The 18168-nt window shown below is 55.2% G+C and overlaps 1 protein-coding gene across 4 annotated transcripts in view; it reads right to left on the bottom strand.

The window, feature by feature from the left end:
* The window catches only part of NECTIN1 (nectin cell adhesion molecule 1), a 156622-nt gene that overhangs the window by 86557 nt on the left and 51897 nt on the right, over positions 1–18168 (bottom strand). For all 4 annotated transcript variants that reach the window (XR_007353526.2, XM_048827324.2, XM_048827326.2 and 1 more), the window contains exons 2-4: positions 4372–4722; positions 3445–3747; positions 2839–2956 (exon numbers count right to left, since the gene is read on the bottom strand). Coding sequence is in view for 3 of the 4 variants with exons in the window: in XM_048827324.2 (XP_048683281.1) it covers positions 2839–2956; positions 3445–3747; positions 4372–4722 (772 nt within the window). In the remaining variant the exon portion in view is untranslated. The remainder of the gene's footprint in view (positions 1–2838; positions 2957–3444; positions 3748–4371; positions 4723–18168) is intronic.

The following is an 18168-nucleotide window of genomic DNA, read 5'->3' as shown; positions in this document are numbered from 1 at the left end:
TGCCCCTCCCACCTGGCCTGTGCTAGCAAATCTCACCAGGCTGAGAAAAAAATGGCCCCGTCTTACTCACATCGTGGCTGTCTGCCTCCCTCTAGTGTTACAGCAGCAGCTGGAGGCCCCACGTAGAGATCAGGGCCCCACTGTGCAAGGTGCTGTATGCATGCATAGTAAGGGACAGCCCAGCCCTGAAGAGCTTATAATTTAAACAGACCAAGGGAGTATTATTGTCTCCATCTTACACAGGGGGAACTGAGGCAATGGGAGATCACATGACTTGCCCAAAGTGGCAGACAAAGCCTGGGACAGAGGCCTGGTCTCCTATGTTCTTGGCCAGTCCCAGTCCCACAGGGCCACCTTTAACACCTGGAAACTGGCCTTACTGCCCAAAGGATGTGAGCCACCGGGAGCCGACGCCACTCTGCGGGGGCACTGGAGCCTCCTGTGTCATGCGTGAAACCCTCTCTCTATGCTGCCCTGGGTGCTGGTGCAAGAGGTGCCAAGAGCCCACACGGAGTTTACAGGGGAAGACTTGGCAGCGGTGACAGAAGAATCCTCTTCAGGCTTGTGAGCCAAGCAGCCTGATGCGGGTAGCGACATGAAAGAGAATAACTCTGGCTCCCTGCAAAGACATTTTGAGAGCCGCTTTCCCGATGACAAGCACCAGCCAAACAGAAAAGAATACGTTTGATCGGTTTTTAAGCTCCGTGAATGCAAAAAGAAATAACCACTCCAGGTTCCGTCAATGTTCATCTAAGCCCGCAGTGGCTCCGGCTCACTTCTCCTTCCCTTTAGGGCGTTCAGCCCAAAGCTGACAACCTGGAGGAGGCTGAATTGCTTCCATTTAATGACTGAAATGTGGGGAGGGGTGTGCCAAAGGGAGGTTGGTTAGGGTTGCAAAGGGTTCATTGCAGGGAGAGATTTTCAAAGGTGCATAAACTCAACAGAACTTGTGCTCTTTAATCCTTATAGGCACATATGACAATCCCCCGCACCACCACCGAACTCCTGGGTTCTTTTTCCGGCTCTGCTACTGACTCGCTGAGTGAGCTTGGGCAAATCACTATACCGCTCGGTGCCTCAGTTTCCCCACTTGCAGCACAGGGAGAATAATACTCATCCTCCTTATAGGAGGGTTGGGAGGATTATTGGGTGTCTGTCCAGCTCACACTCAGAAGTTATGGAGTGACAGCTGGGTTACCCCGTCAGGTCCAGTGATGGAGCTAGAGCCTCCAGGACTGAGGGGAAGCAATGGAGTTACGTGCGTCCTACCGCCTGCTCGACCCCCATGCAACAAAGGGCATCTCTTCTCTTCGGGCCCCGGAGAGCATGTCTGTGTGCATCTGGACATGTCACAGCCATGCTCCGTCTCCGAGGCAGGGCCGCACTGGAAAGGGGTTGGCAGATGGAGTCTTCATGCCCCAGCGGAGCCTGCAGCTGGCACCATACACCCAGGTTTGCTGGGGGAGCGTGTTCACCTGCAGCCCTTCACTACCGAGTGCAGCTTGCATGGCTCATTGTGCTGAGGTCAATCCCCCAGCCACCATGAACACAGCAGGGCAGGGCAGCCGCATTTTCTGCTCTTCTCCCGTGCATCAAGGGATCCTCCTGCCGCCACAGCTCAAAGGCCCTCACAGCCCAGCTCTCCCCGCTCTCGGGTCCTTGTCAGATTGACCTGCAATGCTGCCTAATTAATGCAAACCAGGGCCAAGAGAGGGAGGAGGGAGCTGCTAGTTCCTTGCCTGCTGCCTGTTCCCCTCCATCGGAGATGGCAGGGCCCCCTGGGTCTGAAAGCTTTTCCCCATGGCAAGTGCTGGGCCTGGAGGAGGCCGTGGGCAGGAGAATAACCCGAGAAAGCAGGGAGGGGATGCAATCCTGAGGGAAGGGGATCATGGTCCCCTACTGAGAGGACCGTGACTGTTTCAGCTCCCCATCCCACCCCATCCCCCACAGAGCCTGTTAGCAGAGCTGTGAGCAGAGCTGGAAACCTTTGCCCATGCCAGGCAGACATGCTGGGGCTCAGACCAAAGCCCAGCCCCATCTGCACCACCCCAGCTGACAGGCCCGGTGAGTCCATCCGCCCGGAAAGGCACTGCTGTCCCCCGTCACCTTCCCCGCCAGCGCGGTCTGCAGCCGCACCCCCGCAGACTGTCCTGTAGGCACGGCTGGCAGAGGAAGCAGGCTGCTCTGCGTCTGACAGGCCAGGCTCCACATGGGGCATGGGCGGAGAGGGGGAGCTGAAAAGGTCAGGGTCCCGGACAGCAGCGACTCCAGACCCCCTGAATTGGCAGCAAGACACCTCCCCCGCCCCCAGAAAGCTGATTTCAGTCCCGACGGATAGACTCTTCTATATGTGTCCCAGAGCACTACGTAGAGGCAATCCATAGAGAGGCAGGATTTATAGACCTGCCCCTCAGCTGGTGTATGGTATGCACACAGGTGCAGGCCTGAGTTCCCTATAGAAAGCTAGTTTCAATCCTGGCAGAGTCAGGATTTCTATACACTGCCCATTTTGCCCCCAAAGATGTAGAGATATCGCTCTGCCGCCTTGAGCTCCCCGTGGAAAGATGGTTTCGGTCTCTAGTGACCCTGAGGCCCCGTTTCTCTTCCCAAGGGCACAGGTTTTACTCCAGTGCAACCCCTCTGATGGCAATGGAGTGACTCCAGATTCACAGTGAAAGCAGAGCCAGGCCCTGTGTCTCTATACACAGCTCCGCAACCAGGCCCTACTGAGTCCAAGTACCAGTTGGTAGGAGGCTTCTAGCTCTCCAAGGGGGCTCCCTGGCTCTTGTGGGAAGTGGTGTGCGCTGCTACAGGGCCGGATGCCTTGGGGGTACTTACAGCCTCCATTGGTAGGTGGTAGCGGGGGGGTTGGCATCGGATTTGCACGTCAGTTTCACATCCTTCCGGTTCAAAAACCAGTTGCCGTCAAAGCCCTCGATGGTGACTTCTGGCTCATCTGTTAGGGAAGAGAGGGATGGCAAGAAACAGGGCCCGGGGGTGGGGGGGGAGGGGAGAAGAAAGAGAGATGGATAAAGGAGCGGGGAAGGAAATGGGAGAGGAAGGGAAAAGGAGGAATAAGGAAACAGAGATGGGGAGTGAAAACGGAAAAGAAAGATGGAGGAACAGTGGGAATGGAGGAAGATCAGAGATGGGGACAGAGAACATTAGAGAGGAGTAGAGAAGGCAGAGAGGAAGTCAGGAAGAAGGGAGAGGTGGAAAGGGAGAGAAAGAACGGGCAAAAGGAAGGAGTGGGTGAGAGAGGGAGGGAGGGCGAGTGGTTATTCCAAGAGATCACTGTTCTCTTCTACCCCAGGGAGGATGTGGCACTGGACTCCACCCCTGCAGCAAGCTCGTGACCCTCCCCTCCCTGCACCAGCCCTGGGGATAGTCAATCAAGACACCAGGCCTTGGCAGCTGGCCTGGCCCCATTGCTCTCTCACTTACACTGCACATTGAGAGTCATGCTGTCGGTGAAACGGTCCAGCTGGTAATTGACCACGCACATGAGCTGCTGCCGGTGGGCCTCACGGCTCGGCACAAGGCGGTACCGGCTGATCACCGTGATGGTGCCGTTGCTGTTCTTGATCTCCTGGAACTCCGCCTCCCCTTTGAGCTTGGTGTCCCAGGTGACGGTGCTGGGCGGCTTCCCATTGGAGGACATGCAGGTGGCTACCAAGATCTTTTCCATCTTGCCGGATCTGGCTACGAGGGGCCGGGTGGTGCTCTCCATCCGGTTGGTGGGCTTGGCTACAAAGAGACAGCAGAGCAGGGAGAGGAAAAGGTTTTAAAATCACCACCAATCCCCCTGGCTCCCAACCCCCGGGACACCCAGTGGTACAGCCCCATGGCTGGGCTTTTCCTGGCCTGATCCAGAGCTCGAGCAAATTTCCTGCAGTCTCAGAAGAGCTACTCTGAACCTCACCCACTGGGGATCCAGCCCTCCAAGCTGCAGGTCATGAAGAAGGGTGGCAATACATTGGATAGGCAGTTGAATTCTCTCCTTCCCTGGAAAGCCCAGGTTCGATAGAGCCTTGTGGGGGAATCCTAGGCCAAGGTCTCTCTATCCACAAACCCAGGCTAAGAGAGCTCCAAGGAGGAACCCTACTAATGCTTTGTATCGCTCTAGTGTCTTTCATCTGGGACTCTCAAGCCACTTAGCAAATTAGTTCAGCTTCCCCATGAGCCTGGCAATGTCAGATTACGGAGAACTAGCTCTGTGGGTGCAATTTAAACCAAGGGATTCCCCCCACCAGAGCCTCAGGGAGTCCTAGGTCGCTGGTCCCAGGCTCCAGAGGGCATTCAGTGGGTGACTCTGACCCAGGGCAGTGATACGGGCTGAGCATCTGGCCCAAGGCAATGGCTATATCTTACCCAGTACGGTGAGGTTCAGCTGGCTCTCCCGGTTGCCGGTTGGGAAGGTGGCAAATTCGCAGATGTACACGCCCTCATCCTCCAGCTCCAGCCGGGACAGTTGGATGGTGCCATCCTTAAAGGAGGGGTTATGGAAGGTCACGCGCTCCTTGTAGGGGGAGAGGATGGAGACTCCCATGGCAGGGTTGTAGATGGCCACATTCTGCTTGGAGCCATTGGTGGCCTTCTGCCACGTGACCTGCGTGATCTTCACACTGGGAAGCGGGTTGGTGAAGCTGCAGTGAAGGACCACGTCCGTCCCGATGAACCCCGAGACTGTGTCATTGACCAGGACGGTCTGAGCCCAGAGCCCTGCAACGACAGAGCAGGGAAGACATGGATGAGATTGAGAAAGAGAGAGAGAGGGACAAAGGGATCCTGGTCTCTGGAACCCCCACACCACAGCTGCATCTGGTGCGTAGCAGGCAAGGAGCTGACATTCCGGGACCAACCCCTGAATTTCAGCTGCCCCAGGAATTTGTCAGGCAGTTGGTACACCGGGCCAATTCCTACAGCATTTGATTGCAGAGCGCACCACCCTGTGGACGCTGGGGGCTTATGGTCCCTGCCGCCTGCCTTCCAGTTAGCCAAGAGCTATTGGACTCCAGAGGTCCGTCCCCAGCCCAGGTCATAGCGTCACATAACAAAACTCTCCGGGCCAAATCCACCCTGATGTAATGCCACGGAGCTCCCTGCAGCCAGGGCTGGCTGGGACCCACGTCAGCATCTGGGGGAGCCAGCTCCACTACTGTTGTGTAACAAACTGCAACCCCACCTACAACATCTGTTCGATAAGGGCTGATATCCCCCAGCCATGCCGGCCAGTGACGTCTGCTGCTCCCTTCCCCCCCGTAGCCACCCAGTAAGGTCTAGTGCCCAATGGCCAATGTGGTGCCCTGTGACCATCCCCTGATGGCCTGGGGATGGACAAACAAAGTGATGCTTTTACTCTTGGGAAACATGTCACATGCTACTAAAGTAATTCCTGCAAATATACCCCACACATGTGGCTATCGGAGCATACCTATGCACACATCCACACATCACACACACCATGCCGTCACACACACGCCCAGACACTTCGACTGTTCTAGGCAGGCAGGGAACCACATCCCCAGGCACCCGCTGTACACACATGAACTTTCATGTGTGCACACAGCTACACGCTGGGCCAAACTCGGCTCTCAGGACACTGCAGGTGGCTCACTGAAAGCAAGGGGAGTTACTCAGGAAGATTTGTTGGCAGCATTGGATGCACCCCAAGGGTGCAAAAGACACTCACAAACTGACACATGCATGCACATGTGTGTGTGCACAGAAACACCCATAGAGGAAAACAAGCCCATGCAGATTAATGGCTTGCTCCAACGCCCATTAAGGTCATTGGAGATACTCCCACTGAGCTGCCGAAGCCGAGAATGTGATTTTCAGAGGAAATCTGACGAACAGGGTTCTGAGACCACCCAGGAACACAGGCTGCTCTATTTTTCACTTCCTGCCCTTTCCTTTCCTGTTGTGCATTGTTGCTGTCAGATGGCAAACAGCTGCCTTGTTCCACCCCAGAGGTGGCTGCATTTTAGAGGCAGATGAAGCCATTCCTACACACAGGCTCTGTAACACAGAGATGAAAGGCGCTCAGCAGAAGTGTAGCATATTCTTAATGGTTATTCTTCTGTCCCAGATGATCCCTCCCTCTACAGAGGGGGAAATAAAGTCTCTCACAAGATCAACATTTAAATTCATCTTTGGCTGCTGCCACATCTTCCTCTAATCTGTGTGTTTAGAGATAATGCTCCAATAACTATACAGCTGGTATGGATATTAAAAATGTATTGAAAGAGCAAGGCGCTGAGAACTGGAAAAGCTGGTTCTGCTCACTCCCTTACAGGGCAGGCTGAAATGCATGTGTGCAGAGCGTGAGAGAGGGAGCCCAAAGAAAGCGAGAGAGGGTAGGAGGCAGGAAAGGGGTATAAAGAAAGAAAGAAGGACAGGAAAGGGTGATGGAGAGGAAGGGAGGGTCAGGAGACAGAGAGGGAGGGATGTAGGAGAAATGGAAATGGAGCGTCTTCATGGTCAGTGCATACAGCCATTCAAAGTCATCGCTGCTAAGTGCAAGCGCATCAATGCTGCTGCTGTCAGAGCCAAGGCTAGACACAGTCTGGCCTCTGCGCTCCCGCTCTTCCAATGGCCAGCGAGGTCCCAGGGAGTGCAGAACCGAACGAGCTCTCCGTGGCCCCCCCCCCACGTACACACAGTGTCCTCTCACACCCGCACGTGCACATCCTTACACGCGTTCATACACAGACACGGGCAAACATAGTCTCACTCATGTCCTCAGACACACATCTATGCCTACCTGTGCAATCCCTCATGGACACGTCCTGTCACACACGTGCACTCAGACATTTCCAATCTCTCACACACACTTCTCCTTTCTCACACTCATGCACACACACACACAGCCTCATAGGTGGGTGCACACGCATTCCCCCTCTCTAACATACATCCACACACATGTCCTCATGGAGGCACATGCTGACTGCCAGCATTTTGTTGAAAGCCGGCTGCACTTGCTCCCCTCCGGCGGTCGGCAGCCATCCCCGCCAGCACCCCTCGCCGCGGCCTGGCTGAGCCCAGAAGGGATCCTAACAAAACCTGCAGAACTGACATTTCACCCGTAGACCACAGCAAGGCAACAGTGAAGCCTGAATACCCTTCCTCTGGGCTGAGTACGGGCTCACTCCTTGAGCCAGGCTTCGTGCCCCTGCGAGTCACTCAGCATTGCCGGGGGACAGGGGCTTGCCCTAATGTTCAGCTAGGAGTCACTGAAAGGCACTGGGTGTGTGCAGCTGGGGAGCACCACATATGCCTCTTGGCCTTTAGATCCAGCTAATGAGCCCGCAGAGGAGCACTGCAAATGTCACTTTAGTTTCGGAGCAGCGCAGCAGCCCTTTGGTGTGGGAGGAGTTGGAGCCAGCTGATGTCGAGCAGAGCACCCCCAGCAGCATTGCACCTCCCGATGCCACGCTGGGGCCATGACAGATAGGACCAGCCAGAGTCAGGAAGGGAACGGCAGCAGGACTGAGATGGATGAAGAATGTCTGGGCAATGAAGCTCTCAGCACAGCACCCCTAACGGGGGCAGAGAGCTGGGACCTGTTATGAACAGCGGCCCCCCTAACAGCACGAGGCGCACTGGGTGATGGAGCACGCGAAAAGGGGAAAGAGCAGCACTGTGCTGCCTAATACCAGGCCAGGATTCGAGGAAGGGGGGAAATGCAGCACATCCAACCCGTCATGAAGCATGCTATGATCCTTCTGCCCTCGGGTGAGGAAGCCTCTTGCAGAACTGGCTGCACCTGCAGAGGTGAGCGAGAGCCTTGCCAGGCATCCCAGCTCTGAAGTGTTTACAGCCCCGGAGAGCGTGTGGGAGCTTGTCGGCTAGCAGAGACAGTCACGTAGCAAAGGTCCTGGGAACAGACTCCTGTACGGCTCACTGCTGCCTGCATGTAGGTAGGCACTCCCTCTTTCTCCCAAGGCCTGGGGAGGATGGATTCGTCAGCCCCAGCCCCACCTTCTTCTGAAGGGCTGCCAGCACAGGCAGGTAGGCTCATCCACCAGTGAGAAACCTCCCTCAACAAGCCCTGGTTCTCAAAGTGAGCTGTTGGCTCCAGGGCTTGGGCAATGGTGCAGCTGGCTCCGGTTTCACATAAGCTCTGTGACCCCACAGCTGTTCCTCAGGAGCGTGGCTTTCCAAAGACTAATAGAAGAGGAAGAGGCCATGATAGCTTTCAGTTCAGCGAATGGACAGCAGAAAACCACGCTCCTTGCCTAGGCTGGACTCCTTACCACGAGGGCCAGAAAAGCGAGTGATTGGCCAGAGAATCATGGAAGTCAAAGACAGAAGAACCCTCCGGGGTTCTCTGGGGCATCTCCCTGCCAATGCAGCTACAGGGAGAGGAGCAATGTCCCAGTGTGGGTGGCCTAAAGAAACAGAGTTTCCATCACTGCCCAAGGGATGCTATTCCACAGGCCAGATGCTAAGGTGACAGGCACCTTAGAAATATCATTGGGATGATGATACTGATGAGGAATAGGATAGACAGACAGACAGATGCCTTCAGGAAGTTTTTCTTTATATTCAGTTTCAATTTTCCCTGTGTTAATTCCATTCCATTACCCCGAGCTCTGTTCCCAGCAATGCCCAAGGAAACTAACTAAGGATCATTACAAAACTGGTCAGATTCTTCAAAGAGCTGGAACTGCAGTGCACTTCCCACTTTTACCCCAGGCCGGGGCATTCAGCCTGGCTTGCTATTCTGCCACAGAAAATAGACTTCTCTCCCCTGCTCGGATCTTTCCAAGCCCCTATCAAAACCAAAAGAGGATTTCCTCAGTAAAGCCTGGGGTCATGGAGAGGGAGCAGCAGGGTCCCGGGCACATGGTTGTGGAACAGACACAGGGACATGCAAACAGAGCAGAAGGTGCTCTGGGATAAAGGGAAATAGCACTGGGCAGCGTGCCAGGGCTGGGATACGTGGAAACGGAGCTGGAGTGGCTAGGAAATAGGGTCATGGAGCGTAAGTCCTAGAATACAGGGATATGGTGTAGCTGGCTACACAGAACTAGGGGTTAGGGCAGAAGGACATGGAACATGATGGCTGCACACATGCCCAGCAAGATGGCAGAGACCTGGATTACGTTAAATTTGATCCTGATCTCCAACATGTCTAAAACAAGAAGCAGCCGGCAGATCCCCCATGACAGGGGTGGCCCTCACCTCCCAGACACAGAGGGCTGGATCCACGGCCGGCCAAAAGCAGTGTGGCCATGCCGAAGGAGCCACTCTGACTGATGCCAGCTGAGGATCCGGCCAGGCACCATGCCCGACTGGAAGTCAGGCTTCTACATGCAGCTGCTTTCAAAAAACCACATTCCTAACTGTTAGAGGCTGCAGGGGGAAAAAATATACCGAGAAAACAACCAGCACGTGGAAATCATGTTTCCTCCCAAGGTGTCTGAATGCTGGTGTCTGCTCTGGGAGAGGGGACAAACCTCTGCTGACCCCTCCTGGCTTGCAGTGCCCCTGAATCCAGTCTGGGGAAACAACCCCACCCCCACTTCCAAGAGACGACACCAAATCCCAGCTCGCATCACCGAGAACGAGGTCAGACGGAGCCAAGGCTTTTTGCAAGTTACCAGCGAACACGAGTGACCTCCCTCTGCTCCCCAACCTAAACCTGCAGCCAGAGCGTAGATTGGCTGCCGCGGAGCAGCCAGCTGCCCTCGAGGGCCTTTACTCGCAAGGTGACTGAGACTCAATGGCTCCTCTCCCCTTGGCCCAATGCACACTCAATAATTCATCAGGGCCAATGCATAAATTATTGATGGGAATCAGAGAGTGCGCGCACGCAGGAGAGAAGATAAAGCCCCCAGTCAGCCTCTGGAGAGGCCAGGAAGAGCCCAGGGTATGTGTGATGCAGGAGCCAGAGGGGTGAGCCCATGTCCAGCTCTGCTGTTCCCGTGCCAAATCGCCAAGAGCCTGTTGACCTGTCCCTGCCTGTGTCCGGGAGGCAGCCAGCTAGCAAGGCAGAGCACTGAGCAACATTAACTCTGTACATCAGAGCGTGCTCAATTGAGGCCTCCTTCCTAGTTCTCAGGCCAAAGAGCCCCAGCTGAGTGCTGGAGATGTACCGGTGCCCTGACTTCATTAGCAGAGACCTCGGCCCCACTTCTCCGCCCTGGCTTCCGAAGTGCTTTGTGTGGAGTCTTTTCTCCAGGATCCTCATTCCAGACACTCACTGGGCCACGTGAGGCTTCAGCGCTCTGGCAGCTGTGCTGAGCACAGAGCTGGCTGCACCCTCCGGCATCGGCAGGGAGCTTGGAGGGGTGTGGGGGGAGGAGGATGTGTGCACGGGTCCCCTAGCTCATACTTCCCCTGCGTCCCGGATTGGGACATCAAGCCCAGGCATTGGCTGGATCTGACCTCGTGAGGCCCCCGAGTGTTGGCCTAAGATAGAAGAACAGGCTCTAAGAGACCCACTGAACTAGCCCCCTCCGTCCTGCTGCACCAACACCTCCACCTTCTAACCAAGGGACTCCTTCGTTCTCCAGCCCCTCCCACGAGACATCCCTCTTAGCAGCCACCAGCACTGCTCTCTGGCCCCTGCCAAGCCCTGCACGGTCACCTGGAACCTGGGCTCTTCCATGCTAAGAACAAGAGCATCTCCCACTTGAATGAAAGGGATAGCATGGTGTCACGGAGTCCCTGGGCGATGCTCTGGAACTGCTCCCCATGAAGCCAGGCAGGACTCTGGGGCAGTCGCCTTTCTGGGAGCAGCCTGTCTGCAGGACACACAGCTCACACAGCTTCCACCTTCCTGGGTCTGACCTCGGAGCATTCAGCATCCTCTGCCCCTCCGTGCGCTTCCCCCCAGCGAGTCCGCTCAGGCGGGGCTCCTGGGGAAGCCAGAGGGTCCTGCACCCCAACTTCGCAGTCAGACGTGACTCTCAGCCAGCCAGTAAAACAGAAGGTTTATTAGACGACAGGAACATGGTCTAAAACAGAGCTTGCAGGTGCAGAGAACGGGACCCCTCAGCTGGGTCCATTTTGGGGGGCAGTGAGCCAGACAACCACGTCTGCACTTCACTCCATGTCCCAGCCAGCCCCAAACTGAAAACCCCCTCCAGCCCCTCCTCCTCTGGGCTTTGTTCCTTTCCCGGGCCAGGTGGTCACCTGATTCCTTTGTTCTCCAACCCTTTAGCTCTCAACTTGCAGGGGGGGAAGGGCCCAGGCCATTAGTTGCCAGGAAACAGGGTGTCGGCCATTCTCTGTGTCCAGACCCCTGCACACACCTGCCCTCTAGGGCTCTGCAATGATCATACACCCTTACCCCACCCCCTAGATACTTAAGAACTGCCTAGGGGAAACTGAGGCACCCCCACACTATTCAGAGGAAACATTAAGAACAGTCCCACTTCGTCACATCTCTCCCCCCTTCGAGATCGAACTGAGCGGGGTCACTTTAGCCGGTGACCTGGGGAAGTTCGAAGCCGTTCCCATGGATGCCCCAGCATCTCTCCCATTCCTTGGTAGGAGTTACACCAGGCCCTTCCAGTTTCACGCCCTCCCTTAGGTCAGGGGTGGTCGATAGCACTCGCAGGCCGCATGTGGGAAGGTTTATGCAGCCCATGCCCTTTGGCCACCCCAAGAATGTCTCCCCATTGACCATCACCTTCTGCTCCCACTGGAGGTCCGGGGGGCCTGGCCCCAGGAAACTCCACACAGACATATAGGTTGGGGTCAGGAGTGGGAGCCTGTCCACCTCCCCACCCATCTGGCTGACGGAGTCTATGGCCTTGGGACCCAGCAAGGGAGCTAGACACCGGGGCTTTTCCGCAGGGTCCCCTTGGTTCAAATCGCCAGCCTGCTCAAAGGCAGTGAGGTGGGCATCCACACACACCCCCTCCTTAACCAGGGGCAGCAATTTAGTCTCGAGGTTCCCTGCGGAACTGGCCCCCCGGGATCTATCCCCACTCACCCCGGGGAGGTCCCCTAGGCCTCTCCGCTCCCCCACCGCCAGTTCATCCTGCTGCTGCTTCTGCAGCTCTTTCTCGGGCTCTCGCTGTCTCCCAGGGTCCTCTTGCTCTCTCAGACTCAGCTCCAATCCCGTCCCTCTCCAATCCCCCGATGGGGAACCCGATCGTGAAGACCCTCGTCTGGTCGGGGACAGGAGTCTTGGGGGTGCCTGGCTCCCGCTTCAGCTGCTCCCAGATCCTGCTATAGCCCCAGTTGGGGTCAGGAATCTGTTCCTTAGAGCGGTCATCCTCCTCCAGCTGCACGATTAACTCTGCTTTGGTGAACTTTCCAATGCTCAACCCTCTCTTTCTGCACAGGGTTACAATGTCCTTCTTAAGGAGACGGTGACAGGCCATCACTCCGCTCCTCCCAAGTTGTTGTGGACTCACAGGCCCGTGTGTTCTCAGCTCCCCACGGTTTCCAGGGAGAACCCCTAGTGTGCCAGCCCTTCTCGAGGTCACCACCTCTTTGCCAGGGTCGAGCTGCAGACTCCTCCGCCCCTTGGACTGCTTGCTGCAATCCCCAGGGGGACCCCATTACTGCACAGTCCTTCTCGCTGGTCACACACTCCCAGGGGTTAACCGCCCCCCGAAACCGCTCCTTTCTGAGCCTTCAGCAGGCCTGGTCCTCGGCAATCCCCCTTCGTGTTACTGCTCCCCAGTCACTTACTGCAGGAAGCGCCATCCACGGGGTGCAGTACATCCCACCGCTGCCACCAGTTGTCACGGAGTCCCTGGGCGATGCTCTGGAACTGCTCCCCATGAAGCCAGGCAGGACTCTGGGGCAGTCGCCTTTCTGGGAGCAGCCTGTCTGCAGGACACACAGCTCACACAGCTTCCACCTTCCTGGGTCTGACCTCGGAGCATTCAGCATCCTCTGCCCCTCCGTGCGCTTCCCCCCAGCGAGTCCGCTCAGGCGGGGCTCCTGGGGAAGCCAGAGGGTCCTGCACCCCAACTTCGCAGTCAGACGTGACTCTCAGCCAGCCAGTAAAACAGAAGGTTTATTAGACGACAGGAACATGGTCTAAAACAGAGCTTGCAGGTGCAGAGAACGGGACCCCTCAGCTGGGTCCATTTTGGGGGGCAGTGAGCCAGACAACCACGTCTGCACTTCACTCCATGTCCCAGCCAGCCCCAAACTGAAAACCCCCTCCAGCCCCTCCTCCTCTGGGCTTTGTTCCTTTCCCGGGCCAGGTGGTCACCTGATTCCTTTGTTCTCCAACCCTTTAGCTCTCAACTTGCAGGAGGGGAAGGGCCCAGGCCATTAGTTGCCAGGAAACAGGGTGTCGGCCATTCTCTGTGTCCAGACCCCTGCACACACCTGCCCTCTAGGGCTCTGCAATGATCATACACCCTTACCCCACCCCCTAGATACTTAAGAACTGCCTAGGGGAAACTGAGGCACCCCCACACTATTCAGAGGAAACATTAAGAACAGTCCCACTTCGTCACATCGTGCTTTGCAGACACGGCTGCTAATGTCCTGCCCCTCAAGAGTCTCGCCTCTCACTCAGAGAGCTCTGTTGACGCTCTGCTACACCGTCGTGCACCCAATCCATCGCTCTTCGTGAGTAAGAACCATGTGAACTCCATGCAGCTTTGCACAACTTCACATTGGCCCAACCCACCATGGATTTCTCCCTCCCGTTCCCAGATACCCCTCCTGCCCCTAAGGCATTGAAACAGCCCTTGGCATCAGTCTGGTGAGACTCCCTGCTGGTGTGGCAATATCGCTGTGTACCTTGCTGACACAAATGCTATTGGGGGGGGGGGGGTCAGAGATGCAAAGGCCCTTGTGTCTCAGGCCATGTCTACACTATAGCCTAGGGTTATTTATAATGCATTAATGTTTTACTTTTCTCTAGTACCCAGTCCTGAGAGGCTCTGTAAACACCCACAGTTCCCATTGACTTCAGTAGGTGTTGTCCTATATATATACAAAGATCAAATCACTCGGCACTGAAATGCAGCCACCTCTGGAGCAGAACGCAGCAGGCATTTAACAGCCCACAGCAACACTGCACATGGTCTAGGGAGGATGGGAAATAATAAAGAATCTTGAATCCAGCTGAAACCACATGGGGAATTTTGAGAGGCAGGATGTAATTACCTGAGCTGGGACATTGCCAAGACTCTGGCGTTAACACCCTTCCTCTTGCAAAAAAAGTACCAAAAAAATGCCCAGGAGATTTTAACTGATCACTAGGCATTAGAAACTTTGTTCTACACCTCTTCTGACAGGCACCGCTTTCACCACGCCATGCTTAGTCACTAGCTGAGAAAGGAGAGTGCTCCCTAATGAATCACCAATACACCACTTCCTGCAGCACACTAGCCCTTCACTGGAGGTCTCTTATTCAAATACTGATCCACCTCAACCCTGCTTAGCTTGTGAGCTCAGATACCAGAGGGATTAGACAGTAGGGCTTAGACACCCATGCAAGAGGAGCATTAGTAATAAGACAGAGAGATAGCTAGTGAGATAGTGTGGCAAGATTGCCACTGAAGGTCACACAGTGGCATACAAATGCAAAATGTCCAGACTGGGTTGAAATAACATTAAGATCATGGCAGGGACAAGTCAAGAAAATTGCAAGCTAAGGCATCCCCTCCCACAGCTATGTGACATCAAGACACTGGGGATTCAGTGGCATGGCTTACAATGCCGCCTCTGGCTTCAGTTCAAATCCATCTCAGAAAAGAAAGACCAATCTTGGCTTGGGATTGCTAATGGGATACACAGCCCCTTTCACTCGAGGTCACCGGTTCACAGCCAGAGTAGGTCAGTAGTGACGACAGAGATGTCACTGGCCTGTAGTAAGTGAATTTTTTTTTGGTAGTTCTCTGTCTAGTTCCAAGGAGTGTCCACATCACAAAACCACCCCACATCTGGCCCCTTTGTTGGCAGTCTAAAGGTACCGGATAATGGAAACAGACCCAAGCTGAGGTTCGATGGAGAGGAAGCTTCCCCATGCTGGTCCAGCCTGGTGGCTAAACTTCAATCTCTGCCCGGATGCCATCAGTCAACACTGAATCCAGAAAGAAAGATCTGTCCTAGACCTTTTTGGATTTTCTACTAACTCCCCTCAAAGTTTTATTATAACTGTCCTGGCACTATTATGATGACTGGTCAGATGGTAGCCCCTACAGACCCCGCCTGAGTTCAGTGCTCTGTTGTGCTGGGTGCTGCAGATACACAGTAAGAAACAGCCCCTGTCCCCAAGAGCTTACAGGCTAAATATACAAGACAGAAACAGACACATGGAGCGGGGAAGTGATTTTCCCAAGGCCACACAGCAGGTCAGTGGCAGAGTTAGAAAGAGGCCCAAGGTCTCCTGAGAACCAGCCCTATCCACTAGGCAATACAGCCTCTCAAGTTTCATATTTCTTTGAATGGCAAATGGCACCGCTCTAGAAAATGAGTTGCAGACTAGACTCACTATGGTGATTTTCTGCCCACTCCCATGGCTTTTCCTCGGCTCTGGGTCCACTGACTTCAGAGCAGCCACTTCGCCCAGTGTGAATGGGAGACGAATGCTCCCTGGGGCGGAAGCAGGAAGGCTGGCAGAGCAGGGCTCCAGGTGAAAGTGCTGACACAGCGATGGGACGGGCCTTCCTGCAATAAAGCTACGAAAGCCAAAGCTCAGCAGCAAAGCACAAAGGCTCCTCAGTCTGCGATCCTGCTCCCAGCGCTGGCCCCGCCCCGCGAGCATGCCCGCTAATCCCTCAGCTAGTTCTGCCAGTTCCCACCCCAGGACGGGTAGCAGCACTGCCCCTTGCCTCTGCCTGACCTGGGCTGAGCGTCACTGCTTGACCCAACACTGCTGCCCGAGCCTGCCCGGGGCTTCCTGTGCCCGACATCTCCCCAGTTCCCACTCAGAATCTTCAGCTCACTCCACTTCTGCATCCCTTCGCTCCACATGAACTTCACCCCTCAGCGCTGATGTGCTGCCAGCCTGCCTCTGCCCTCCCCTGACTCCATAGCCCGCATTTTTACCCAACCCGTCTGCCTCCCCTAGCTCCCCACAGCAGCCCCATGCTTCCTCTGAAAGATGCCCCTCAGACTGACTCTGTAACATTTGCCTTCCACTGACCTGTATCCCTCCCCCGCAAACCCTCAACCCTCGATTGTCCTCCACCCCTGTACCCCTCACCCCCCTCCCACTCTCCTCTGGTGTATTCCCGTCTCTAGCTCCACACCTTGTCCCCTCCGTTTCCCCGACCCATCTCCAGCAGGTCATTTCCTCTGAGGCATAATTATTACCAAGGAGCGTGGCTGAGTAGCGGGATCCCAGGGGTGCAGAAGAGCCAGAACTCAATGTCTTTGCTAAGGAAACCAGGTCACATGTGGGCAAAGGCCGGGGAAGAGGTAGCACCTGGGCTTAGCGTCCCCTGGGCCTACCGATGAGCTGCTCACAGGGATCACTCTCTTGCCAGCCCTCCACTGAACTGCACGCAGGAGGGAATGGCGGAGTTTGGACAGGCGAGCTGAAGTGAGATGCCCTCCGTTCGGATTCCATCGGCCAGAGGGAGGGAAGCGGGCCAGAAGATGATGCAGGGAAGGCAATGCAGTTGAGCAAACACGGGGCCCAGCAAGAGCACCCCCTACTGGATGGACTATTACCCTTGACACACCCCCTGCTATCACCTCTGTGGGAACATCCCTCCTGGAGGCGGAGAGCAGGGGCCAGATTCAGAGCAGACATTTGTGTGGGTGCAGGAGAGCGTTGGGTGGAAGAGAGCAGTCCAGCTGAAAGATAAAGGGAGCAATGGTAGCTTCTTTTGCGGGCACCCGCTGAATGTATGGAAGCCTCCCTCCTACCCACCTTCTTCAAGGTCACCTCTGGAGGTGGCTTGAGGAGTTCTGTGCAGGAGAGGGTCAGCGAGGCGTTCGGGGGGAATCAATCCGTGAGAGCGTCTCGTTTCCGAAACAAAGGAATCCGAGACCTCACAGCTTAAATGAAAACACAAATAAACCTGATGGAAAAAATATCCCCCATGAGCTGTCGGATTAGAGTGGGAGCAGGAAGCAGAGAGCGTGGAGCGCCCGGCCTGGGGAGATGACTCACCCTGCACCACAATGGGAACATGACAAAAGCCGAAACTGTGCTGACTCAGCCCTGAGCTCAGCGCCAGCGGGCGGGGTTAATGGCTGCCATCTCCATGCCCCCACCCCTCCTGATCCCATTGGGGCGGTTAAACCTGGCCTCTCCGAGACACACTGTCACCACAGGGGCAGCTTGCCAGGCATATGGAATCACAAGGGATTAGAGAGTCACCTGGTGTTATGTCCTGGCTGGGAAGCTAGATAAGTGCCAAACAAACCAATCAATGCCAGCCCCAATGGACAGCTCATCAACCAGAGCTGATATCTTTGTGCCATTAGATCACTCAGGACCCCTACTTTGCTGTACCTTATAGTAATCTGGTCAGATCGCAAGATAGCAGATCGTAACCTCACGCCATTCTGATAACAGTCTTGCTTCCACCCTGTCCTACACCTGCTGTGGTCCTCGAATGAATTTACCAACTAATCTCTCACCATCTCCTGCAGTTAGAGAGGGATGCTCCATGCCTTTTGAGAGCTGGGATTCTGAACTCTCCGAAGATATAAGGCATCGGATGCTAATCCTTCCCAAGATACCAACAGCTAAAATTTTTTCAGTCAAAGCCAGGAGAAGAAGGAGAATGCACGATTGCAATCAGAATGATGTGGCTTTAAGGTTTGATAGATCACGACATATCAAGGCTGGAAACTCTCTGAGGAACCTGTAAGCATCTGCAAACTCCCCTGGTCAGAAAGAAAGAGGGCACATGAACATGGATGGGGGAGTGGGGCAAGTAACTAAGGAAGATATTCTTCACGGGCATCTCCCCCTCTCCAAAAGTAACTCACCTTCTCTAGCCGGAGAGATAGTCACTCCAGGAAGGGTGACATATATCTTTGTATCTCCACAACCCTGGAGCCACCAGGGCTGTTTATAAGATTCCTGCCCATGGAAAAACAGGCTGCAAAGGGCAGCGTGTGCCATGGCATGAGTGTGTGCACCTGAAATAAGTCAGCTACCCCCTGCCTGGTTCCCAGCCTTCTGCTGTTCAGCCTTCATCTAATCTAGACTCAGAGCTTCACAAACTCCTCCTCTTCCTCCGGGCACAAACTGGCCATGTCTAAGGCACCAAG

This window comes from Caretta caretta, chromosome 22 (genome assembly GCF_965140235.1).
Source record: "Caretta caretta isolate rCarCar2 chromosome 22, rCarCar1.hap1, whole genome shotgun sequence".
NCBI classification, from domain to species: Eukaryota; Metazoa; Chordata; order Testudines; family Cheloniidae; genus Caretta; species Caretta caretta.
Note: the sequence above shows the minus strand (reverse complement) of the source record. Positions and strands in the feature narration are given on the sequence as shown.